The following is a 23,696-nucleotide window of genomic DNA, read 5'->3' on the forward strand; positions in this document are numbered from 1 at the left end:
AGACACTAATGATTCTATTTACAGTGGTAAAGGGGGAACTGAAAGTCCTCAGTGTAATGTGACAATAGAGATATACAAAGTATACACAAAGAGTAACCCCTGGATACTCTTTTGAATACTTATAAATGACAAGATTCTGGGTGACTGTGTATTTGATACATTGGCACATTTTTGTCAAACTAAAGAGCACAATGAAATTGGCTGGTTGCTCCTGATGATGCTGAACAGTGAGAACAGAAAAAAGATGAACTCAGGGTTCAAATTCTCAGGTCAAGCTCTATGTAAATAACCTGAGAGTTTCTAGGTCTTCCCTGAAAGAAACTCCCATATACTGTAACTACAAAGCTGAGATTTCTGAAAAATCAAACCCGGAGTCTCGTCCCGTGAGTGGGTAAGTAATACCCACAATAAATTGAATTACTTGCATCAATTTTCCAATCATGTTCCTTCCCAGTCCCTGACCATTCAGCCAAAAGTTGGCCACAGCCCATGAGTTGGTATATAATCCCGCCTCTGGTTATTTCTCTTTCCAGGTAAAATGAACAATGAAATACACTGCTCAGAAGTCTGCCCCTGGGGACGATCTTCCTTCACCATTGTCCAGGGATGTCCCAACGCGAGGCTGTAGGACAGTGACTGTTTGCTTTCAGATGCTGTGCGCATATCACACAGAACCATCTGTAGGTCAGACTCAGTTCTCTCCTCCTCCGTGGGTTAATCATAGGTAATGGCCTTGAGGTCATAGGTGCAGGCTGAAAGAGAGAAAGTAACATAGAAGAAATGAAACCGGGAAGGTGGGCCATTTGCTCATGTAACTGACTTGTGCCTTCAGGGCCTGCTCAAGCCTGATCTTCTGCATATCACTTCTGTTTGATGATGGAATGCTGCTGGGCGCATTCAGCTTCCTGGCCCCGTGAGTCAGACGACATCCAATTCGTGATAAGAAGCGCAGGTCACATGGTCACCTGATAATTTGGTGGCCCATGGTTAAGTGTTCGGTCTCTACTAAAGCCCAGCAGCAAGTCAAAAGCTGTTTTTCAAAAGGAGAGTAGTTCTCTGCAAAGGACAGCAGACCTTTGCTCCAAAGTCCTGAGTCTACACTGCGATTCACCACTAGAAGCCTACCAAAAGCTCTGAGCAGCTTGCCTACTGAACTTTGCACACCAATGGGTCTTTGGATCATATGGCTCAAGTGGAAGAGGAGCAGCCTAGACCTATTGCAAAGGTTTCTCTCATTCTAGGCCCTACTTAACACTAGCGGCTTTTCCATCCATTTGGGGGATGGGCCAAAGTAGTACATCCAAATGAGAAATGCATTGCCTCCAAAATCCAAAGAGAACCACTAGGTATTGTCGTTCTTTTTTGTTGTAGGAAGGGCGAGATACATAATTTATCCTTCAGCTTCAAAGGGATATCTTAACAGGGCACCTGGATGGCTCAGTCGGTTGAGCGTTCCACTTGGGCTCAGATCATGATCTCGTGGTTCGTGAGTTCGAGCCCCGCATCGGGCTCGCTGCTGTCAGTGCTGAGCGCACTTCAGATCCTCTGTCTCCGCCCCCACCCTCAAAATAATAATAATAATAATAATAATAAATACATTTTAAAAGTAGGGCTATCTTGATATGACCCACACCACTTGACTCCTGAAGTTTTCACTGAGGTAGAAGGATCCTAAATGCACTTCTCCTTCTCTGTCACACAAATGTCTTGCCAATAAGTATATCACAGTTGCTGCTTCTTGCTACCTAGGTCCGATGGGCATCAATATAATGGGTTGGTGTGAATTCTTGTTGGAAAGAAAGATGATCAAGGTCCTTGTGAACTAAATTATGACTAAGGCAGGAGACTTCATATTCCTGATGTGAGACAGTAGAGGTGTATTTTTTGCCTAGCCAGCTGAAAGCAAACTGCTTCTGGTGGTTTTCATTAAAAGCGTGAAGGAAACGTATTTGCCAGATCTCTAGCTGTACCCTAGTTACCGGGAGCTATATTAAGTTGTTGGAATAGAAGCTACAACGGGAGCCACCATCTGGCTAAGCTTCTGAAATCCACTGTCTTTCTCCAAGATCCACCTGTTGGCTGCACAGACCAAATGGGCAAGTTGAACGGGGATATGTTAGGAATCACCCTTCAAGTCCTTGATGGTGGCACTAAACTCTGCAGTCATTACCAGAAAGTGCGATTGGTTTTGGTTCTCTAATTTTCTAGCTATAAGCAATTCTGGTAGCTTCCAGTTGGCCTTTCCCACCATAATTATCTTCATTGCACAGATCAGGGAACTGATGTGGGGTTTCTGCCAGTTACCGAGTATGTATAGTCCAAAGCTGGGAGTCAGTTGTGGCACCACGACCCTCCACTTTTATGACTCAAGCTTACTTATGCTCATTTGACTTAGAATTCTTTGCATTCATACAGATCAAGTAAAAATTCAGTTGATTGCCTTCCTGTTTCACCTCTAGGAACATCACAATCAACTAGGCGATGTCATAAATCTCTCCAAGTCAGGCTATTCTAACTACTGCTTTGGATGTGCAGTCCATTATGGTAATCACACCCACCTTGCCTTTGACAATTAAGTGTCCATCACTGTCCTTACCACCCGGTGGCCCAGTTACCCCCATTGTACTTAAGAATCCTAACCAAATGGCAAAAGTTCCCCTTGTAGTTTCTTTTTTTTCTTTTTAATGTTTATCTTTGAGAGAGAAACAGAGACAGAGAATGAGCAGGAAAGGGTCAGAGAGAGAGAGAGAGAGACCCAGAATCGGAAGCAGGCTCCAGGCTCTGAGCTGTCAGCACAGACTCTGATGTGGGGGTCAAGCTCATGAACCACGAGATCATGTCCTGAGCCAAAGTCAGACACTTAACTGACTGAGCCACCCAGGTGCCCCCACCTTGTAGCTTCTGACTATATGAAGAGCGGCCACAGAGTTCTTCAAGAGTGGTGGGGCTCCCCTCACAGATTTATTTCTCACAACCGTGGTGAAGGGTGTGCTCTCTGAATGCTCCTGCGGTGGGTGAGCAGACATTATGTGACACATTCACTCTAACACTCCAACTTCCTTCCCTAAGCCTCTGGGTCCTTCCTCTACCACATACAGAGGCAGTTCTGGCATTTCAGCTGTATTTAATGAAGGCCATCTTTCCCTCGGTGGAACCTGGGGCTGCTCAGGAAGAGGAGATACATTTCCAAGGGCAGTGGGACACATGTGATGTGGGTGATGACACATGGAACAGTGATGCTGCTGCTGTAGTGTGTGGTCAGCTGGGTTGTCCACCTTGTATCACTGACATGGGTCTTGGAAATGATTCTGCAGGATCTGGAAAAATTTGCCTGGATGATGTTTCCTGTGGTGGGGATGAGTCATCTCTGGGAACGCAGGCACAAAGAGTGGGGAGATCATGACTGCAGACACAGTGAAGATGTTGGAGCAACCTGTTCGGATAAGACATCCAAACCGGGATTTTCAATAAAAGCACATGGACTCTCCAATGTACTTTTTTCCCCTAATGGGTACCTATATGACAGAATACTCACTTCTCACTTTTTGAAATGAATCATACCTCATATCCTCATTCTGATTTTTTTAACGTCTATTTATTTTTGAGAGTAAGAGACAGAGCATGACGGGGAAAGGGACAGAGAGAAAGGGAGACACAGAATTGGAAGCAGGCTCCAGGCTCTGGGCTGTCAGCACAGAGCCCGATGCGGGGCTCAAACTCATGAACCATGAGATCATGACCTGAGCTGAAGTCGGACGCTCAACTGACTGAGCCACCCAGGCGCCCCACCTCATTCTGATTTTTAAGGCCTCTTTCTATCGTACCAAACTTCTTTTCTCTCGGGAAGTCAAATCTCATTTTCTAATATCTACCCATATTTTCCCAAAGTTAAGTTCACCGGACCCTAGTGGTAACAAAGTATTCCACAAAAAGAAGTTATCCATAGTCAAATTAATTTAGGAAAAATTAATAAGGGTTTAGTCATTGAAACACTCAAACACTTGCCTTCAAATATCCACATACTTAGGGCACCTGGGTGGCTCAGTTGGTTAAGCAACTGACTCTTGATTTCAGCTCAAGTCATGATCTCACTGCTCATGGCATCAAGCCCTGTGCTGACAGCATGGAGCCTGCTCAGGATTCTCTCTCTCCCTCTCTCTACCCTTCCCCCACTCACTCGTGTGAGTGTGTGTGTATGTGTGTGTGTATCTGTCTCTCAAATCAGTAAACATTTTTTTTAAAAAAAAAAAAAAGAAAAGACGGGCGCCTGGGTGGCTCAGTCGGTTAAGCGGCCGACTTCGGCTCAGGTCATGATCTCACGGTCCGTGAGTTCGAGTACCGCGTCGGGCTCTGTGCTGACCGCTCAGAGCCTGGAGCCTGTTTCAGATTCTGTGTCTCCCTCTCTCTGACCCTCCCCCGTTCATGCTCTGTCTCTCTGTCTCAAAAATAAATAAACGTTAAAAAAAAATTTTTTTTAAAGGAAAAGAAATATCCGCATATTTAAAAATTCTTTTTTCAGAGTTACCCAAATACTCATTCTTACTTGAAGGACTTACTTGTGTATGATTCATACCAACAGCGCTGGAATAAATGTTCTTCAGCTAAAGTCTGGGCTTATGGTTTATATAATTTCAAAAAGGTTAAGAATTGTTTTGCGGATTCTTCCTCCGAGCCAAAGTTTTTATTACGCAACTTTCAAGTCATAGAAAGAAAATTCTCATGTACACCTGCCCAGGTATAATTGTGGGAGAGTTGAATTCCCTGATTCTGATATACTCTTTTATTAGTCTTGGAGTTTCCTTATTTTCAATCAGTCCCAACACCTTTATCTCTTACTTTAGACATTCCTTTCTGAGATGAGCAGGTAAGACATTGAATTCGGTCTTAAGGAATTTATTTAAATTCCAATATAAATCTGAAATTTGCCTCTTAAACCTTGACTATCCTATCCAGCTTTTCAATTTAGATAGATTTACAGTTATGATTTACAAACAATCACAATCCTTCAGTGATGATTTTCTATCAAATTGAATTTTCCCCAAGTCTTCTGGATGCTCGTTCTGCACTGAACTATTCTCTTTCAAGGAGAACTTTTCCTCCTCATGGTCATGAATATCCACATGTTTTTTTTAATGTTTATTTATTTTTGAGAGAGAAAGACAGATCATAAGCAGGGGAGGGGCAGAGAGAGAGGGAGACACAGAATCCGAAGCAGCTGACACATGTGTAGCACCTCCACCTGGGCCACCTTCTTGGCCTCCTTTTGGCCATAATTCTCCTGAAGGTTCTGGTGCTGTTCTGGAGAGGCCCTCTGCAGATACTGAACCACCAGTCAGCTGCATTTGTTGTCCTGGATATCAGTGCCAACCTGGCCTGTCAACTTGGGGTCTCCAAAGAGACAAGATAATCGTCCTGAATCTGAGAGAACTCCCCCTTCTCCAGTAGCATCTCCCCATCAATGCCCACCATATACACGGCAGCAGCTACAGGAAGATAGAAGGAGTAGAAAGCTATCTTGCACCTGACAATAGATTTGTACTTCTTTCCAGTGAATCTGCCAAGACCCACATTCCCCAGGGGCTGGGGGGGCGGGGGGGGGGCTGCTGTGATGAGGTCCAGGATCTGTCCGATCTCAGTCTGATAGGAACTCTGCAGGAAAAGCTCAATTAAGTTCGGGTAATAGGGCTGCTCCCGGCAGTACAGGTTCAGCAGGCAGTAGATACATGCTTCCGGAAGCAAAGCATCGTTGACGGCATCCAAACCTATGCCTGGCTTCTGTTAGCAGCCGATCTGCCCCTGTTCGGTGAGGGATGAATCCATGATATCATTTGACACCAGGAAGAAAGCTTGGAGCAGTTCCACACAGCAGCTCATAGTCAGGGCCAGCAGAGACTATCAGCATCTTAATTAAATATATTCATTCTCACATCAGTAGGCAATAGGACTTAAATATCTCACTGACTATGCTACAGCATGCCAAAAACTACCCAAGTGCCCTAACATAGATAAATTAGCCTTGATAGAACTGTAACTCATTCCCTTTCATACGAACACTTGCAAGAATTCTGCAAAACAAACAAACAAACAAATACTTGCAAGAATTGCCTTCAAAAGCTGACTGTGTCAATTTGGCTCAGAATCAACTTCCAATTTCTTAATTCTCCAAAAAAATGACGTACTCTTTACATATAGTGAATTTCATATTCCTCCCACCCCAGGGTCCAAACTCTTGTTAGAATTATTTTCATCTAGCAACTCTAAGATGTAAGTTTATTCTAACTTCCTGGATATTGTCATATTACAGATATGTGCCTTTCTTTCCTGACCCCACATACATGATATCACCTCTCCCTAATATCCTTCACAATATCTAGTAAGTAGTATGTAATTATTTGAAATGCAGACAAGAATCAGGACCATTAAGTAACATTATTTTTAGCTGGAGTCTTTGATCAGATTTTGAGGCAAAATGATACCTCGAAAATCATTCTGGTGTTCTGGTTACAGAATGAAACATAAAAAGAACTGAGGCTCGTGGGCAGAGGCAGCAGATGCGTGGGGAGGGTCAAGCAGGAAATCTACGTCATTGCCACCCTTCTGCTAACCGCTGAAAAACGAACATTGGTGCAGTTATTTGCAGGCAACTTGGATGTGCCTTACTCAGCATCTGCAAAAGGCCTCATTTCACGGGAAAAACATCACACGTCTTACTCTCTAGATCTGGCTGCACTGTAAATGAAGCTTCTCCCTGGGATTGTGTCCAAGGGACACAAACTCGTGTCACTTTAATAAGGAAGCTAGTTTGATCTGCTCAGGTAATTTCTGGACAAAGATAAATATACTTACTCAATTATTGACGATTTCATGTATTTAATATGTATTTATGGAGTAGCTCCTTGACAATGTTAGGCCAAAGGCAGATGAGCTAAATAAAAGTAGCTCTAGTCCCTTATCCAGAAAAGAATCCAAGTGTGTAATGAATGTGCACGAGGAAATAATTATTTATTTAAAGTTATGAAGTAGAAGTACAAGATGAAATGAAAAGGCGTAAGCAGAAGGCCTTACCTGTTTGCAGCGTCAGAGAATATTTCTGTGAAGGGTATGGGTGTGACTTAATCATATACAGAGGTGTTAGAGAGACCGTTAAAAATGCATAGGTAGTATTTTATTAAAGTAACAAAGGTGAGAATGAGCTTGTCTGATTCCAGGAACTGAGAGACGGTCGAGGGGAATAATATTAGACCTAAGTGAATAAGGTGGAAATCTTCCAGTAAAGCCTTGACATGTAGCCAAGGGTGAGATTATTCCCGGAACAGAGATTTTTGTACTTTATCCTAAAGTGAAAGGGAAACCATGGAGGAGTGTAAGCATGGTAAGACTTGAATTTTAAAGAGAAAACTCTGGCTGGAGAGAAAGAGAGAGAGAGAGGGAGAGAGAGAGAGAGAGAGAGGTGGCTGGGGGGGCTATTGGACACAGGGAGTCAAGTTACTAGATGATTCTAGTGAAGGTATGAGGTTCTGAGTAGAACATTCATTGTGGAGCTAATGCAAAGTTGACATATTCATGAAATATTTAGTTGGTAGAACCAACAGAACTCGATAATTCATCAAATGTAGGAGTTTGAATGAAGGAGACTCAAAGATCGTGCCACCAGTTCTGGACTAAGCGAACAGGTATACTTCGGTTCTGTCATCGGAAAAGAGAATCCTGGCAGGTTGGAGGAGGTAGCCTGGTGAATTTCATTTTGTATATGTTGAGTCTGAGGTGTTTTTAAAGCAGCCAAGTAGAGAGGGTGGTAAGGAACTTGATGTAAGTGTTGGGTGATCAGAAAACTGGTCTTGGATGGAGGTACAAACAGAGGATCTTAGATTTGTAGATGGCAACTAAAACCCAAGGGTAAACTGTAAATTAAGAATAAAAATTGCTGACCCGAGAAAAGACGGCTGTTAGCCCTGAGGAATAACAATATTGAATGGCTCATTGACTTAAAAGTAACTACAAAAGGGGACTGAAGACTAGTAGTTCGAGGATGGCAGGTCACCGAAGCCGAGGGAAAAGGACGTTTCCAAAAAGGAGGGCATTAGCAACCTTGTCAACCAGTTGTGGAGACACCGTTACACGTGAACCGGAGCATTTTTCATGAAGTTTAGCAACATGTGAGTCATTAGTAAACTTAATGAAAGCAGTCTTGTTGCATTAAAAAAAGAAGATAGTTTCGGGGCACCTGGGTGGCTTAGTCGGTTAAGCGTCCAACTTCAACTCAGGTCACAATCTCATGGTTCATGAGTTCAAAACCCACATCGGGCTCTGTGCTGACGGCTCAGAGACTGGAGCCTGTTTTGGATTCTGTGTCTCCCTCTGTCTCTGCCCCTCCCCTGCTCCTGCTCTTTCTCTGTCTCTCAAAAAGTAAATAAATGTTAAAAAAAATAAAGAAATAAAGAAATAAAGAAGAAGATAGTTTCAAGTTCAGGAGTTAATGGGAGTTAGAACGTTGGGAAAGTAGGTATAGATTATTTTCCAAAAAAGCTGAATTGTAAGGGGAAGAGATAGATAAGGCAGTGACAAAAAAAAAAAAAAAAAAAGGAATATAGGTCCAGCAAAATTACTTATTTTCTTTGACAGAAGACTCTAGAGTAGTGTTGTGCAATAGAACTTTCTGTGATGGAATAAGGTATATATACAGTAGCAGATGTTGAGGGTTATAGAAAAAAAAAAAAAAAAGACAAGGAAAATGGGATCCAGAGTGTATACGGGACAGAATACAATCCCAAATAGGATGTTTGGGGTAGGTCTTCTAGAAAAAGTGAAACTTGAGCAAAGTTGAAGGAGGTGAGAGAGTTGATTAGGTGCATGTACAGGGAAGGAAAACACAGGTAGGGACACCTGGGTGGCTCAGTCAGTTAAGGGCCCGACTTCGGCTCAGGTCATGATCTCACCATTCCTGGTTTCGAGCCCCACATTGGGCTCTGTGCTGACAGCTCAGATCCTGGAACCTGCTTCGGATTCTTTGTCTCCTTCTCTCTGCCCCTCCCCTGCTCACACTCTGTCTCTCTCTGTCCCTCTATCTCCAAAGTAAATAAACATTAAAGAAAATTAGAAAAATACAGATAAATAGCCAGTTCAAAAGCCTTAGGGCAAGATTATGCCTGATATGTTTGAGGAATAGTAAGGAAAGGAACCCACTGTAACTGAAGAGTAAGAATTAGAACAGTCAGACAGGGGTCAAAGGAGGTAAGGGGTAGGGCAGATAATTCAGGGATAAGTAGGTCTTTGTAAGAATTTAGGTTTTTATTCTAGTGAAACATGGAGCCATTGGATGATCTTGAACAAAAAACTGCTGTCTGATTTCTAATTTTAGCTTGTTAATAAAGAATAAACTGTAGAGGATCAATGATGGTAATAGAGAATTTAGACTCATGGGAGGTCATTGCAGTAATTCAGGCAAGAAATGTTGGTGGCTCAGTGTAGTTGTTAACAATAAAAGGGGTGACAAGTGTTGGGATTTTTTAACATCTTTTGAAGATGCAGAAAACAAGATTTCCTGAAAGGTAGGATATATGGTATTACAGGAGCCAATAATTGTGCCAATATATTTCCATATATAAAATAATGGATTTCCATCAACCAAAACACGGCAGATTACAGTCTTAGAGGATATTTGGAAGAACTGAAAAGAATTCCGTTTCAGACGTCTATGAGAAATTCAAGTGGAAACGCTACATGGCGTTTGGATAAATGAGTCAGGAGTTGGAATAGTCAGGAATAGATATTAATGGCATAGATTATTAACACAGGTGTGCTGCAAAGGATGGGATCAGTGGGAAAAAGCAATTATTTTTTTGTTTGTTTATTTTTAGATTGCTTAGATGTATTGCTTGGAATTAACCTGTAGATAAAAATAACCTTCTACGGGGGCACTTGGGTGGCTCAGTGGTTAAGCGTCCGACTCAGTTTCGGTTCAGCTCACGATCTCATGGTTTCATGAGTTCAAGTCTCACATCGGGCTCTGTGCTGACAGCCTGGAGCCAGCTTGGAATTCTCTCTGCCCCTCTCTCTCTGCCCCTCCTCTGCTCATGCTGTTTCTGTCTCTCTCAAAAACAAATAAGCTTTAAAAAAAATAAAATAACCTTCTATCTTTAAATTACATCCATCACCTCAAAATGATTACAAATCTTCGTATCTGTTATTTAATGCTGAGGTTACCCAATCATTATTTCTTTTCATGGAACTGATTTGCGCCGTTCATTTCCTTCAGAGTTCCAAATCTGGGATTGGCATGTTACCAAGATCCAGTGAGTAAACATGTAATCTAGGTCTTAGGAACCAAGTCTGTACTACAAAGATATCGTTCTCGGATCCCCTGCAAATGGAGTGTTCTAATGCTGAATGGAGAAAAAGTACCCTGGAATTAGGGAGATTGGAGGATGGGGCTAGATATTGGAGGCTCTGAAATATGATTTGTAGCCCACAGGCAGCCCCGGCTGGTTGGAACGGCTGTCTCCTGTTCTGGACGTGTTGAAGTGAGACGTGGAGACAGGTGGGGTTCTTTGTGTGATTCTGACTTCTCTCTCCGTGCTGCCAGCGTGCTGTGCAGAGAATTAAGTTGTGGAGAGGCCGGATCTCTTTTTGTGGGTCCTCACTTTGAGAAAGGGAATGATCCAATTGGGGCTGAAAAGCTTGAATGTGAAGGGAGTTAAAATCATCTTGCCTTGTGCCCCACGGCACCCCATCCCGACGGGACTAGTAACCGTCTCTGAAAGGTAGGAGAGGCTGGAGTCTGTTCTTGTGAGAGTGAATGATCTTAATGTGCTGGGGCTGGAGAGGGAGAAGGTTGGGCAGGAGTTGAAAAGTCTCTTTTCTAAGGCTTTATCTCCTCTTAGGATATACAGATGCCTGACTTGTGAATGGCAAACCCCAATGGGAGGGGTAAGTGGAGATCAAGGTGCTTGGAACCTGGGGTTCCCCCTGTGACAACCACTGGGACCTGGAAGATGCCAGTGTCCTACACAATCAGTGCAGCTGTGGGATTGCTTGCTCAACCACAAGAAAAAAAAATATATTGGAGGAGGAAGTGTTTGTGTTTAGGGACATAGGTTTTGTTGCTTAGGGAATGAGTGAGTCCCTTCTGGATAACTGTCAAATGACAGTCTTTGGAGCTCCTCTCTGTGCCCATGAAAAACCATCATTGTGACCTGCACGGTGAGGGAACAGTGCTTATGGGCATCTACTGGCAATATACCTCATACATGGCAGATAAGATGAGGGATTGAAGGAAAGACAGGTAAGAAAACAAGGGATGTAGGTGGGATAGGCATGACAGTCAAAGAGTAACATGTAATAAATAGTGATAACTGGGCACACTGGTAAGGTGAAGGTAAACACTCACCCCTCCTTTGGGGATTTGCAACTAGACATTAATAAAGACAATTTTAGGGGCGCCTGGGTGGCTCAGTCGGTTGAGCGTCCGACTTCAGCTCAGGTCTTGATCTCACGGTTCATGGGTTCGAGCCCGCGTTGGGCTCCGTGCTGACAGCTCGGAGCTTGGAGCCTGCTTCCGATTTTGCGTCTCCCTCTCTCTCTTCTCTCCTCTTTGCACTCTGTCTCTCTCTCTCTCTCAAAAATAAAAATAAACATTAAAAAATAAAAAATAAAATAAATAAAGACCATTTTAATTGGTCACGAGTTTGAGAGTCCTTACCATGATTGCTCATTCAACTTTGTCATAGAACTCTTTGATCCTTTCCATGCTTATTTTCGCCCCATTTCCTACCCCCCTACCAGGAAACCAGACCCAGCCATTGTTTCCATGCTCCTCAGGTTTATCTGACTCATCTCTGTCTGCAGTCCCAGACAGTGGTGATTTCATCTGCTCAGCTAAGTAAAGCACAGTACCAGGAAATGCTTTGCAACACTAAAAATTGTGACCTATTGGCTAGACTTTCTCCTCTTTGCAGACAAACAGCTCTGCCTCGTGGGTGGGGGCCATCCTGTGCTGGCAGAGTGGAGATCCTTCACCAGGGCTCCTGGAGCGTGTCTGTGATGACAGCTGGGACCTAAGTGATGCACACGTGGTATGCAGACAACTGGGATATAGAGTGGCCATTAATGCCACCAACTCTGCTCACATGGGAGGGGGAGGGGTGGGGTCAGACCCCATCTGGCTGAATGACCTGAACTACACAGGAAAGGAGCCCCACATTGGAAGCACCCTTCCCGGGGCTGGGGACAGCACGACTGCAGGCACAAGGAAGACGCGGGGGTCATCTACTCAGGTCTGCCCACAAGCCTTGCATCCTGCTGCAAACACACACACACACACACACACACACACACACACACACACAGGGCACAGTGGCAAAGTGGAGTGAAAAATTTACTGATCTGAGAGTATAGAGAACTTGATTTTAACCCTGTTCTTAAACTTTCCTAATACCCTTGGCTATTTCCTTCCTCCCTTCCTTCCTTCCTTTCTCTCCCTCCTTCTCCCTTCCTCCCTTCTTTCCTCCCTTCTTCCCTCCCTCCCTTCTTTCTTCCTTCCTTCCTCTCTCTCTCCTTCCTTCTCCCTTCCTACCTTCTTCCCTTCCTTCCTTCCTTCCTTCCTTCCTTCCTTCCTTCCTTCCTTCCTTTTTTGGTGTCATTTAGGAGAGGAGTGTTGGTCTTAGAATAAGAGAAGGTTAGATCCAAAGAAAGGGACCTTTCATTCCATCTACTCCGGTGTTAGGAGGCCAAAAGACATTGAGTAACTTGCCGAATAACACAATCTAATAAGTAGTAGAAATGGGATTAACCCCATTTCCTGAATCTGATTTATGTTAGAAAGTAAAACTAAGAAAGTTACATTTTAACTTAATTTTAAGCATAAATATCGTTGGGGAACCCATATGAACCCTGAAATCACACAAGAGCCTTAGTTTCCATCAGATACATTGTGTTAATAATATGTTAAAGTGGTTTATGAAATTTTTTTTTTTGAGCCCTAATATACTATCTTCAGGGAGGAATTTTTCTAACACTCCAAAAGGAAATATTTAACAGTAGATTCACAGCTTTGAGGCTCTACAACAAAACCGAAAGGGACACTGGTGCTGGGAGACTGGAGGTATTCCACTCCGGGACCTGGGGCAGTGTGGGCCGGAGGAATGTGTCCACGGTCACCATGGGGATCGTGTGCCAAGGACGCAGTTATCAGCCACACCCCTTCGTATAAAATGGGCTCTGCTTTCACATGGGAAGATGGTGTTCGGGGCCCTACAATGCTTATCTTCATATGGCAGTGTCCATCTGCTCCCCCCCCCCCCCCGCCCCCGGGGGAGCAGAGACTATCCCGCCCGGCAGGAGAGGGTGGATCACGTATGAAGGTGGGAATCTTCTTCAACACTGGCTGCTCTCAGAAGCCCTGTGAACTAGAATGTGCCGCTAAGAAATACCTAGTCTTCCAGGTCGGGAGCTCAGGGCAAAAACACTGCAAAGTGCATGGCAGTAAATACCGAGTTAAGGTCCTTCCTCCCACACAACCTCATTACTCTGGTTTAGTATTTTACAGCGTTGCTTTGTTTTGTTTTGTGTTTTAGCGTGCACTGTTTGCTTCCTCTAAGTCCCCTGTGAGCTCCTGCGTTAAAAACAAACAAACAAGGGGCGCCTGGGTGGCGCAGTCGGTTAAGCGGCCGACTTCAGCCAGGTCACGATCTCGCGGTCCGTGAGTTCGAGCCCCGCGTCAGGCTCTGGGCTGATGGCTCGGAGCCTGGAGCCTGTTTCCGATTCTGTGTCTCCCTCTCTCTCTGCCCCTCCCCCGTTCATGCTCTGTCTCTCTCTGTCCCAAAAATAAATAAAAAACGTTGAAAAAAAAATTTATAAAAAAACAAACAAACAAACAAACAAACAAACATAAAAAAGGATATGAACTCTCATAAAAATTGTGACATGTTAAAATTTGAAAAATATTATATGTATTATTTGTCTTAGAAATTCTAGAAAGCTCAGAACACTGGGCGAGCATGCGAATCAATTGGGAGGACTAAGTGCTCCATTTGTTTCCTGCAGAATTTTCCAGGGTGAAAAGGTTACACAGTAATGTATAAATAATGTATTTTTAAAGTACATTAAACTGCATTAAAATTTAACATGTGTAGTATAGAAATTTGGAAAAATTCTACACTATAAGTAATAAAATTCATATTTAATCCTACAATCAAAAATAACTATTGCTGGGGTGCCCGGTGGCTCAGTTGGTTGACCAGCTGACTCTTGACTTAGGCTCAGGTGATGATCCCAGGGTTATGGGATCAAGCCCCACATCCAGATCAGCAGTGAGCATGGACCCTGCTTAGGATTCTCTCTCTCTCTCTCTCTGTCTCTCTCTCTCTCTCCTTCTGCCCCTTTCCCCTCCTCACATGTTCTCTCGCTCTAAAAAAATAAATAAATAGAAATAAAAATAAAAGCTTCAAAAATAAATAACTATTGCTAGTGTTCAGGAGCATTAACTAGTGGTCTTTTTGTACAAAAATATAATTGTAATTATGATTGTGTTTATGAAACGTGGATGATACTATACGTACTTATATATACATATAGAGAATATGACATCTATGCATATAATGTGTCGTATCACTATATCTCATATATATAACATATATGTTTTGACTGGGGGGTTCCTTTTTCTATGAAACTATGTTGTGAATATATTCTAATTTTACTAGTCTTTGAACAGCACACAATATTTCATCCTGTGGATGTATCTTAAATAACCATGTGTTTATTGATACTAAGGCTAACTCCCTATGTCAAACTAGTATAAATAATGCCATTATAAACATTCCTACCCATTGTGGTGAATCTCTGGTTATATCCAAAAATTATATGTCTAATCCTGTAATGAAGGGGGAAAGTGAATGCACGCTTTCAAGATTCCTTACATATACTACTTAACTGCCCTCACAGAAAACCTGCGTATTAATTTTCATTCTTATGATCAGCGTATAAGGAACCGATTTCATCTCACCCTGCCTACCAGCGCCACACACAGAAAAACACACACATGCATATACACACTTTGCCAAATTAAAATTTCACCTCTCTCCACGAAGTTTGAATGGGCTTGATGAGGAGTGATTGTGAACATTTCTCATGAATATTTTCCAATTGTGGTTCGTATTTTTACGTTCCTTGCTTCTTTCCACTATTTGACGTTTATCATAATAGAAAATGTTTTTCAAAGCAACGAGAATATACAGAAAGCAGGAAAAATACAAATATCAGCTATAAGCTCATTATTAGTTGATGATATTTTTGATGATGTATTACCTAATTGTACGTTCTTTTTTAGTTCTAGTGTAGTTCACGTGCAGCATTGTGTTAGTTTCTGGTGTACAATATAGTGATTCAACAATTCTATGCTCACTCAGTACTCATCCACATGAGTGTACTCTTTAATCCCCTTCAACTATTTCACCCATAGCCCACGCACCTCCCCGCTGGTAACCATTAATTTGTTCTCTATAGTTAAGAGTCTGTGCCCTGGTTTGTCTCTTTTTTTTCCTTTGTTCCTTTGTTTTGCTTCTCAAATTCCACATGAGTGAAATCAAATGGTCTGTCTTTGAAATCAAATGTCTTTCTCTGACTGACTTATTTCACTTAGTATTATACCCACTAGATCCATCCATGTTGTTGCAAATGGCAAAATTTCATTCTTTTTTATGGCTGAGTAATATTCCATTCTATTATCTATCTAACTATCATCTATCTATCTATTATCTATCTATCTATCTATCTATCTATCTATCATCTATCTATCATCTATCTACTACATCTTCTTTATCCATTCACCTATCAGTGGACACTTCGGATGCTTCCAGAATTTGGCTATCGTAAATAACCCTGCAGTAAACTAGGGTGCCCATATCTTTTTGAATTTGTGTTTCCCTATTCTTTGGGTAAATACCCAGTAGTGGAATTACTGAATCATATGGTAATTCTATTTTTAATTTTTTTTAAGTTTATTTATTTATTTTGAGAGAGACAGAGAGAGTGCCAGTGGGGGGAGAGGCAGAGAGAGAGGGAGACATTTTTTGGCAGGCTCTGAACTGTCAGCACAGAGCCCGATGGGGGGGGTTCGAACTGATGAAACTATGAGATCACCCTGGCTTCCTACTTTCTTTACTCCTACTATGGTCTCCCCTTTCCATTCAAAGAGTTCCACTCAAAGAGTCCCCTTTAACATTTCTTATTCATTTTAACCCTTTAACATTTCTTATAGGGCGGGTTTAGTGGTGATAAATTCCTTTAACCTTTGTTTGAAGGAATTAGGTTATGAGAGGTAATTAACCATCTATAGGAAGGGTGGCCAGCACGTAGTAAATGCTAAATAAAGGACTTAATAAAAGTGGAGGAATTGCAAGGGCTCAGCAGAGAGAAAATGAATCTTAGGAACCTGAAGAATTCACTAGCAGAGACGGTAGGGGCCGGGCCGTTTGAATTTGAATTCCTCCCACTGTGCATCCTTCTCAGTTTCACCCAGAAGAAGGGATTCTCTAGAGGAGGACCTATTCCATGAGATGGAAACCTGCCTCTCCAGAGAGGACCCCAACGGGTGGGCACCTCAAGTCTGTGACTCCGGGGCCCTCACTCCATGGGGAGGGTGGGAGGGTGAAGAAACAGGACGGATGGCTGCGAATTCCCGCCTGACAGAGACGGTCCTCTGCCTCCTATACAAACGACTGCGTGTGAAAGGGAAGCAAAAGCAGCAGCGGTTGAAATAAAAGGTGATTCAAAATTAAGAGAATTAGGAAAATCGACTTAAGACAATTACCTCTTCACCCACTTCATCCTCAGGATCAGGTGTAGTCCATGGCAGAGGCACCAAACGGGTTTAAAATGAAAGTCATGCAGTCTCTTCAGATGTAATTCAATCTCTCCAGCCTGTCTTCAGTTTCATTAGCAGGCTGATCAACAACGAACGGTTGTTTTCCAATTTTGCTACGTTTTTACTTTTTAAAACATGATAACTGGGGCACCTGGGTGGCCCAGTTGGTTGAGCCTCCGACTCTTGATTTTGGCTTGGGTCATGATTTCAAGGTTGTGGAATCAAGCCCCGCATCAGGCCCCAGGCTGAGCATGGAGCCTGCTTGGGGTTCTCTCCCTCTCTCTATGCCCCTCCCTGGCTCACACTCTCTGTGTCTCTCTCAAAACAAATAAATAAGTATTTTTAAAAATTTTGATCACTAACTTCTTTGGATATTGCCTTTATTTGCACATTTATGATTATTTTAAAATGTTTAAAATGACGTATAATATGCATACAAATGTATATGTAACATGCAAAAAACTATTCATTGTTTCATTGGAGAAAACGCTATAGTGGAATTGCTGTACCAACACAATAGACATAGTCGGGCAAGTGATTTTCCAGTAGTTGTAACAAATTTCACTCCTAGAAGTTATGAATGAGAATGTATTTTACTGCCTCTTCTCTGGCACTGAATATTTTCATCCCTTTTATAATTTTGCTAATTCAGTTTTGATAAATAGTATCTCACTGTTATTTTAATTAACAATGTTTTCATTATTAAGGAAATATATTATTTTTTTGCATCTTTACATATTAGCCAAGTTAAGTCTTAAAAGTCTTATGAATTGCCAGTTTTTCCTTTGACATTGATAGTTTAATTTGCAACTGCTATTTTTTTAATATTTTTATTTATTTTTGAAAGAGAGAGAGAAAGAGAGCATGAGCAGGCGAGGGGCAAAGAGAGAGGGAGACACAGAATCTGAAGCAGGCTCCAGGCTCTGAGCTGTCAGCACAGAGCCTGACACAGGGTTCGAACTAGTGAACCACGAGATCATGACCTGAGCTGAAGTCAGATGCTTAACCAACTGAGCCACCCAGGCGCCCCTGCAACTGCTATTTTTAATATCAGGACTACTGATCTTTCCTCTATGTTATTTGTTGCATTCAATCTCCCAGTTTGTCATTTGACTTTAAATACTTTAGACAGATTTGTATTGCACTGAAGAAATTTAAGGCTTGGGTACAAAAAATAAAACAGACAGTGATCTTAATCTTTCAATAGCACTCTATATTTTATCTGATTGAAAATGTGGACCCCACTTATCTCTCTAATGGTGGTGGGGTTATTATACTGTGTTAGTTCGCTACAGCTGCCGTTAGAAAGCCACTCTGGATTACTTAAAGCAGTTAAGTAGTTAAGTTAACCAAGCAGAGAGAGAAAGAGAGAGAGAGAGAGACAGAGCATGAGTGGGGGAGGGGCAGAGAGAGAGGGAGACACAGAATCTGAAGCAGGCTCCAGGCTCTGAGCTGTCAGCCCAGAGCCTGACGCAGGGCTCGAACTTGTGAACCACGAGATTGTGACCCGAGCTGAAGTCGGACGCTCAACCGACTGAGCCACCCAGGCGCCCCTGCAACTGCTATTTTTAATATCAGGACTACTGATCTTTCCTCTATGTTATTTGTTGCATTCAATCTCCCAGTTTGTCATTTGACTTTAAATACTTTAGACAGATTTGTATTGCACTGAAGAAATTTAAGGCTTGGGTACAAAAAGTAAAACAGACAGTGATCTTAATCTTTCAATAGCACTCTATATTTTATCTGATTGAAAATGTGGACCCCACTTATCTCTCTAATGGTGGTGGGGTTATTATACTGTGTTAGTTCGCTACAGCTGCCGTTAGAAAGCCACTCTGGATTACTTAAACAGCAGATATGTTTCCTCACAGTTGCAGAGTTTGGAGGTCTAAGATCAAAGTGTCAGCAGAGGTGATTTCTTCTGAGGTCTCTTCCCTTGGCTTTTCTCTGTCTCTTCACATCTTCCTTCTGAACCTTTCTCTGCTCTGGTTTCTTCTTCTTGTAAGGACACCAGTCATATTGGATTAGGGCCCACCTTAATGATCTCATCTTAACTTAATTGTCTTTTGTAGACCATATCTCCAAATATACTCCCATTCTGAGGTACGAGGCATTAGGAGGATTGCAACATGTGAATTTTGTAGGGACATGACTCAGTCCATCACATGCACCTAGTAAAGGAATTGCACCAATGTAGAATATGCTACCTTGAAGCTTCCCAGATCTATCCAGTTGTTTTTTGAAGTGATTGTTTTCATTTCCACTTTCGACAGTACAGGAATGCTCCCACCTATTACTCCACGGTTTTATTAATTAGTATCTGATTAGACTGACCTGATCTGCATCTCTGCAGTCTGCCAGAGGGCAAACTGAATCTTCTTTTGAGAGAAATAATATCATCCAGAGCATCCAAAAATTTTAAAAACGGGGCTCCTGGGTGGCTCAGTTGGTTGAGCGTCCGACTTCGGCTGGGGTCATGATCTCACAGTTTGTGGGTTCGAGCCCCACATCGGGCTCTGTGCTAACAGCTCAGAGCCTGGAGCCTGCTTCAGATTCTGTCTCCCTCTCTCTGCCCCTCCCCCGCTCATGCTCTGTCTCTCTCTCTCTCTCTGTCAAAAATAAACATTAAAAAAATTTTTTAAACACAATATTCGGTATTTAAAAACAAACAAACAAAAAAAACACCACCAGGCATACCAAGGAATAAGACCATACGTAAAAAAATGCCAAAGAATGAAAACCAAAGTGGACCCAGATACTGGGGTTATCAGTTAGGTATTTTAAAGTAATTATGATTAATGAATTCAAGAAAAAAGCTGTCCAGGTAGAGAATTTCACCACAAAATGGGAAGCTATGAATAAAAATGAAATAGAAATTCTATGATAAATATAAAACTGAAATTAAGAATGCAATAGGTGGGGCGCTCAGTCGGTTAAGCATCCTACCCTTGATCTCGGGTCAGGTCATAATCTCACAGTTCATGAGTTCAAGGCCGGCATCAGTTGTTGGTGCAGAACCTGCTTGGGATTCTGTCTCTCCTTCTCTCTGCCCCTCCCCTACTGGTACGCTCTCTCTCTCTCTCTCTCTCTCAAAATAAATAAATAAACTTTAAAAAATAAGAAAGGGGGCACCTAGGTGGCTCAGTCGGTTAAGCATCTGACTACAGCTCAGGTCATGATCTCACAGTTCGTGGGTTCAAGCCCTGTGTCAGGCACTGTGCTGACAGCTCGGAGCCTGGAGCCTGCTTCTGATTCTGTGTCTCCCTCTCTCTCTGCCCCTCCCCTGCTCACACTCTGTCTCTCTCTGTCTCTCAAAACTAAATAAATGTAAAAAAAAAAAAAATTGACAAAAAAATAAGAAAGAATTCAATAGGTAAGTTTAAGAGCAAACTGAATAGAGCTCAAAAGAGAAAGAATGAGCTCTATGATAAACCAATAGATAATAATTAGACTTACAGAAAGCAAAAAAAAAAAAAAAAGATGACAATACAGCAAAACACAAGAGAAAAATAAAGTATGATAAAAAGTCTCTAATTAATGTAATCGGTGACAGCAGTTTCAAGCGAGATACAGCCTGTGTCTCCTGCTGATGACAACTAATACCTCTGAGCAAACATAAAAAACCAACCACTCACCTCAGACACATTGGAATGGCTACTACTAAATAAATAAACAAGCAAATAGAAAATAACAAGTGTTGGCAGACATGGAGAAAATGGAAACCAATGCATTGCTTATGGGAATGTAACATGATAGAGCCACTATGGAATATACTATGCTAGCTCCTCAAAAAATTTGAAACAGACCTACCGGATGCTCCAGCAATCCCCCTGCTGGGGATACGCCCAAAAGAACCAAAAGCAGGTCTCCGAGGGGTACTTGTACTCTCATGTTCATAGCAGCATTTTTCACAGCAACGAAAACATGGAAGTCACCCACGCGTTCATCAGCGGATGAATGGATCACCAAATCGCGGTACGTAAATACAACAGAATGTAGTTCAGCCCTAAAAAGGAAGTAAACTCTGACGAGCTACAACATGGGTGACACTTGAGGACCCTGTACTAAGTGAAGTCAACCATGAAAAGACATCCTATTTGATTCTGTTTCCATGAGGTACCTAGAGGAGTCCAAATCATGGCAACAGAAGACAGAATGGCGGTTACCAGGGGTGTGGGAGACCAGGAACGGGAAGTAATTGTTTAGTGGCTACAGAGTTTCAGTTTCCCAAGATGAAAAGACTTCTGGAGATAGATGGTGGTAATAGTTGCACAACTGTCTGGATGCACTTAATACCATTGAACTGTACATTCAAAAATGGTAAAAATGTCAAAAAGAAAAATTAAAAAAAAAAAAAAACCACAAACAAACCTTAGGACTCTATGACTCCATAAAGTAAATAATAGATTGAGGAGGATTTTCTTTATTAAGTTTTTATTTACTCATTTTGAGAGAGGGGGAGAGAAAGAGAGAGAGAGAACATATGTAAGTGAGGGAAGGGCAGAGAGAGAGGGGGTCGGGGAGAGGGAGAATCCCAAGCAGGTGCCCCTAACTTCTAGCCCACCTTTCTGGCCGGAGGACCAAGGAAGGGAGAACCAGGAAGCATGGAGGAATCCTTTGGGGTTTTTCTTTTTTGCTCTCCTGCCCCTGCCCTTAAGGCAGTTTTAGGGCATATCTATGACAGTGTTATTGATTTCTAGTATTTCTTTTTTAATTTTTCTTGTCATTCCCTCTCTGCTTACATTATCCATATGCTCTTACAGGTTGTCCATGTTCCTCACTTGAGTCATTAGCATGTTAATCATAGTTTGTTTTTTTTTTAATTTTTTTAATATTTATTTACTGTTTTGAGAGACTGAGCATGGGGGCGGGCGGGGCAGAGAGAGAGGGAGACACAGAATCTGAAGCAGCCTCCATCTGAGCTGTCAGCACAGAGCCCGACACGGGGCTCAAACCCAAGAACCCTGAGCCAAAGTCAGATGCTCAACCAACTGAGCCACCCAGACGCCCCATAGTTATTTTAAATTCCTGGCCTAATCATTCTAATCTCTCTGCCACAATTTGAGTCTCATTCTGATGCTGGCTCTGTCTCTTCTTTTTTTTTAAGATTTGTTTTTTTTTTATTTTGAGAGAGGGAGAGAACATGAGCAGGGGAGAGGGGAAGACAGAGAAGGAGAGAGTGAGAGGAGAGAGAGAGAGAGAGAGAAGAGAGAGAGAGAGAGAGAGAGAGAGAGAGACTGACTCAAGCAGGTTCCATGCTCGGCAAGGAGCCCGAAACAGGGCTCAATCCCATGACCCTTGCGATCATGACCTGAGCCAAAATCAAGAATCTGATGCATAACCAACTGAGCCACCCAGGCGCCCCTTGCTCAGTCTCTTCAAACAGTAGTTTTATTTTTCAGGGTACCTTGTAATCTTTTCTTGAGAGCCAGACGCGATGCGCTGGGTAAAAGGAATTGAGGTAAATAAGCCTTTAGGGTAAGGTTTGATGTTTATCTGGCTGGGAGTTACACTGTTTGCTATAAGCGATAGGTGCCAGAAGCTAAAATTTCCAGTGGTGTTTTTGTCTCCCATGTTGTCTTTGGGGTTCCCTAGTGACTTCTTCATTAATAATGTCTCAGATGTGTCGTTCTTTCTGTGGTAATCCCGTTAGTATATAGCAGCCCATTGATGTGGTGGTGAGGTGTTGGGGGAGGCGAAGCGTTCTGCAGACCTGTCGTTTGATCTCAATGTTTTAGTAAGCCCGTGCTCCCTGGCTGTGACCTTCACCTCTGTCTTCCCTTCTTAGGGGAAGGAGACAGGAAGGCCAGAAGGGGCTGAGGTTGAATATTCCCCTTCCCTCAGGTCTTTTAGGCTGTGGTAAAATCCCAGCCCTTCAGGCTCGGATTAAATGGTTTCCCTCGAGGGCAGACCTTGTGTAAGTAAGTGAGTAAATCAATCAAACATTCAGTCAGCCAAGCAACCAACCAGAATGCTCTGGGTGTCTTTCCAAATGGCCGCTTTTCTCTTTTTTTCCTGCTGGAATCGCAAGGGGATTTTTCTCCAGTCTTCACTGTGAGAACCTGGTACAGGTCCCAACGGCAACACTCACAAAAGTGTGGGACCCCTGAGGTTTTTACATTCCAGTTGGTCCACACTGAGCCTCCAGCAATTTGCCCGTAGCGGCTGAGGCTGAGACGTTTCTTAACCGTTACTGGTCCCACAGAGCTTTCTGCTCTTGGGCTTCCGTTCCAGTAAGTTGTGCTCTGTCTCTGCCTGCCGCTCTCTAATTTGGGGAGCAGCAGTTTGCCCGGTGACTTCAATTCTCCAGCAAATCTAAGAAAAGTTGCTGGTTTTCAGTTTGTTCAGCTTTTGTTCTTGCTGTGTGGCTAGGAATGATGGTTTCCAGGCTTCTTACACGCAAGACGGGAAACCGAAGTTCAGACGGTCACTCCTAATAGATCCAGTCACAGGCAGCCTTATTGAGTCACCAGATTTCTCCATCCGTGGACAATGTTCCATTGCTCTCAATTCTGCTATGAATGGGGTTGTGGTGTGTGTGTGTGTGTGTGTGTGTGTGTGTTACAGTTCTAGGCCTTTAAGATATTGGGAGCAAATCTGATCATCTAATTATAAATGCATTTTTAGTGATGATACCTCAATGGCTTACCCGTCTAAATTTCATAATTAAATGTTTTCACTCAAAACAGTAACTGAGCTTGCTTTTCAAGGAATGTGATAACATTCCTTGCTTTATTGTATTTTCCCAGCTGCTCAAAGACTCCACCTGACAGCTCTTCCCTCCGCAGGGAGGTGGTCTCCCACTGGATAATACAGAGGAGCTGGCCTTCTGTTA

General features: G+C 42.6%; 1 protein-coding gene and 1 pseudogene across 1 annotated transcript in view; one reads left to right on the forward strand and one right to left on the reverse strand.

Moving 5' to 3' along the window:
* Nucleotides 1–714: 714 nt before the first annotated feature.
* LOC131483894 (farnesyl pyrophosphate synthase-like) lies at nt 715–6,061 on the reverse strand (annotated as a pseudogene).
* A 1,292-nt stretch (nt 6,062–7,353) lies between these two features.
* The window catches only part of LOC131483895 (scavenger receptor cysteine-rich type 1 protein M160-like), a 68,418-nt gene continuing 52,075 nt past the window's right edge, over nt 7,354–23,696 (forward strand). The window contains 8 exon segments of the mRNA XM_058682257.1: nt 7,354–7,372; nt 11,782–11,878; nt 11,955–12,028; nt 12,031–12,195; nt 12,198–12,276; nt 13,036–13,170; nt 13,172–13,341; nt 20,894–20,922. Of these exon segments, the coding sequence (XP_058538240.1) occupies nt 7,354–7,372; nt 11,782–11,878; nt 11,955–12,028; nt 12,031–12,195; nt 12,198–12,276; nt 13,036–13,170; nt 13,172–13,341; nt 20,894–20,922 (768 nt within the window).

This window comes from Neofelis nebulosa, chromosome 8 (assembly GCF_028018385.1).
Source record: "Neofelis nebulosa isolate mNeoNeb1 chromosome 8, mNeoNeb1.pri, whole genome shotgun sequence".
In the NCBI taxonomy this organism is placed as follows: Eukaryota; Metazoa; Chordata; class Mammalia; order Carnivora; family Felidae; genus Neofelis; species Neofelis nebulosa.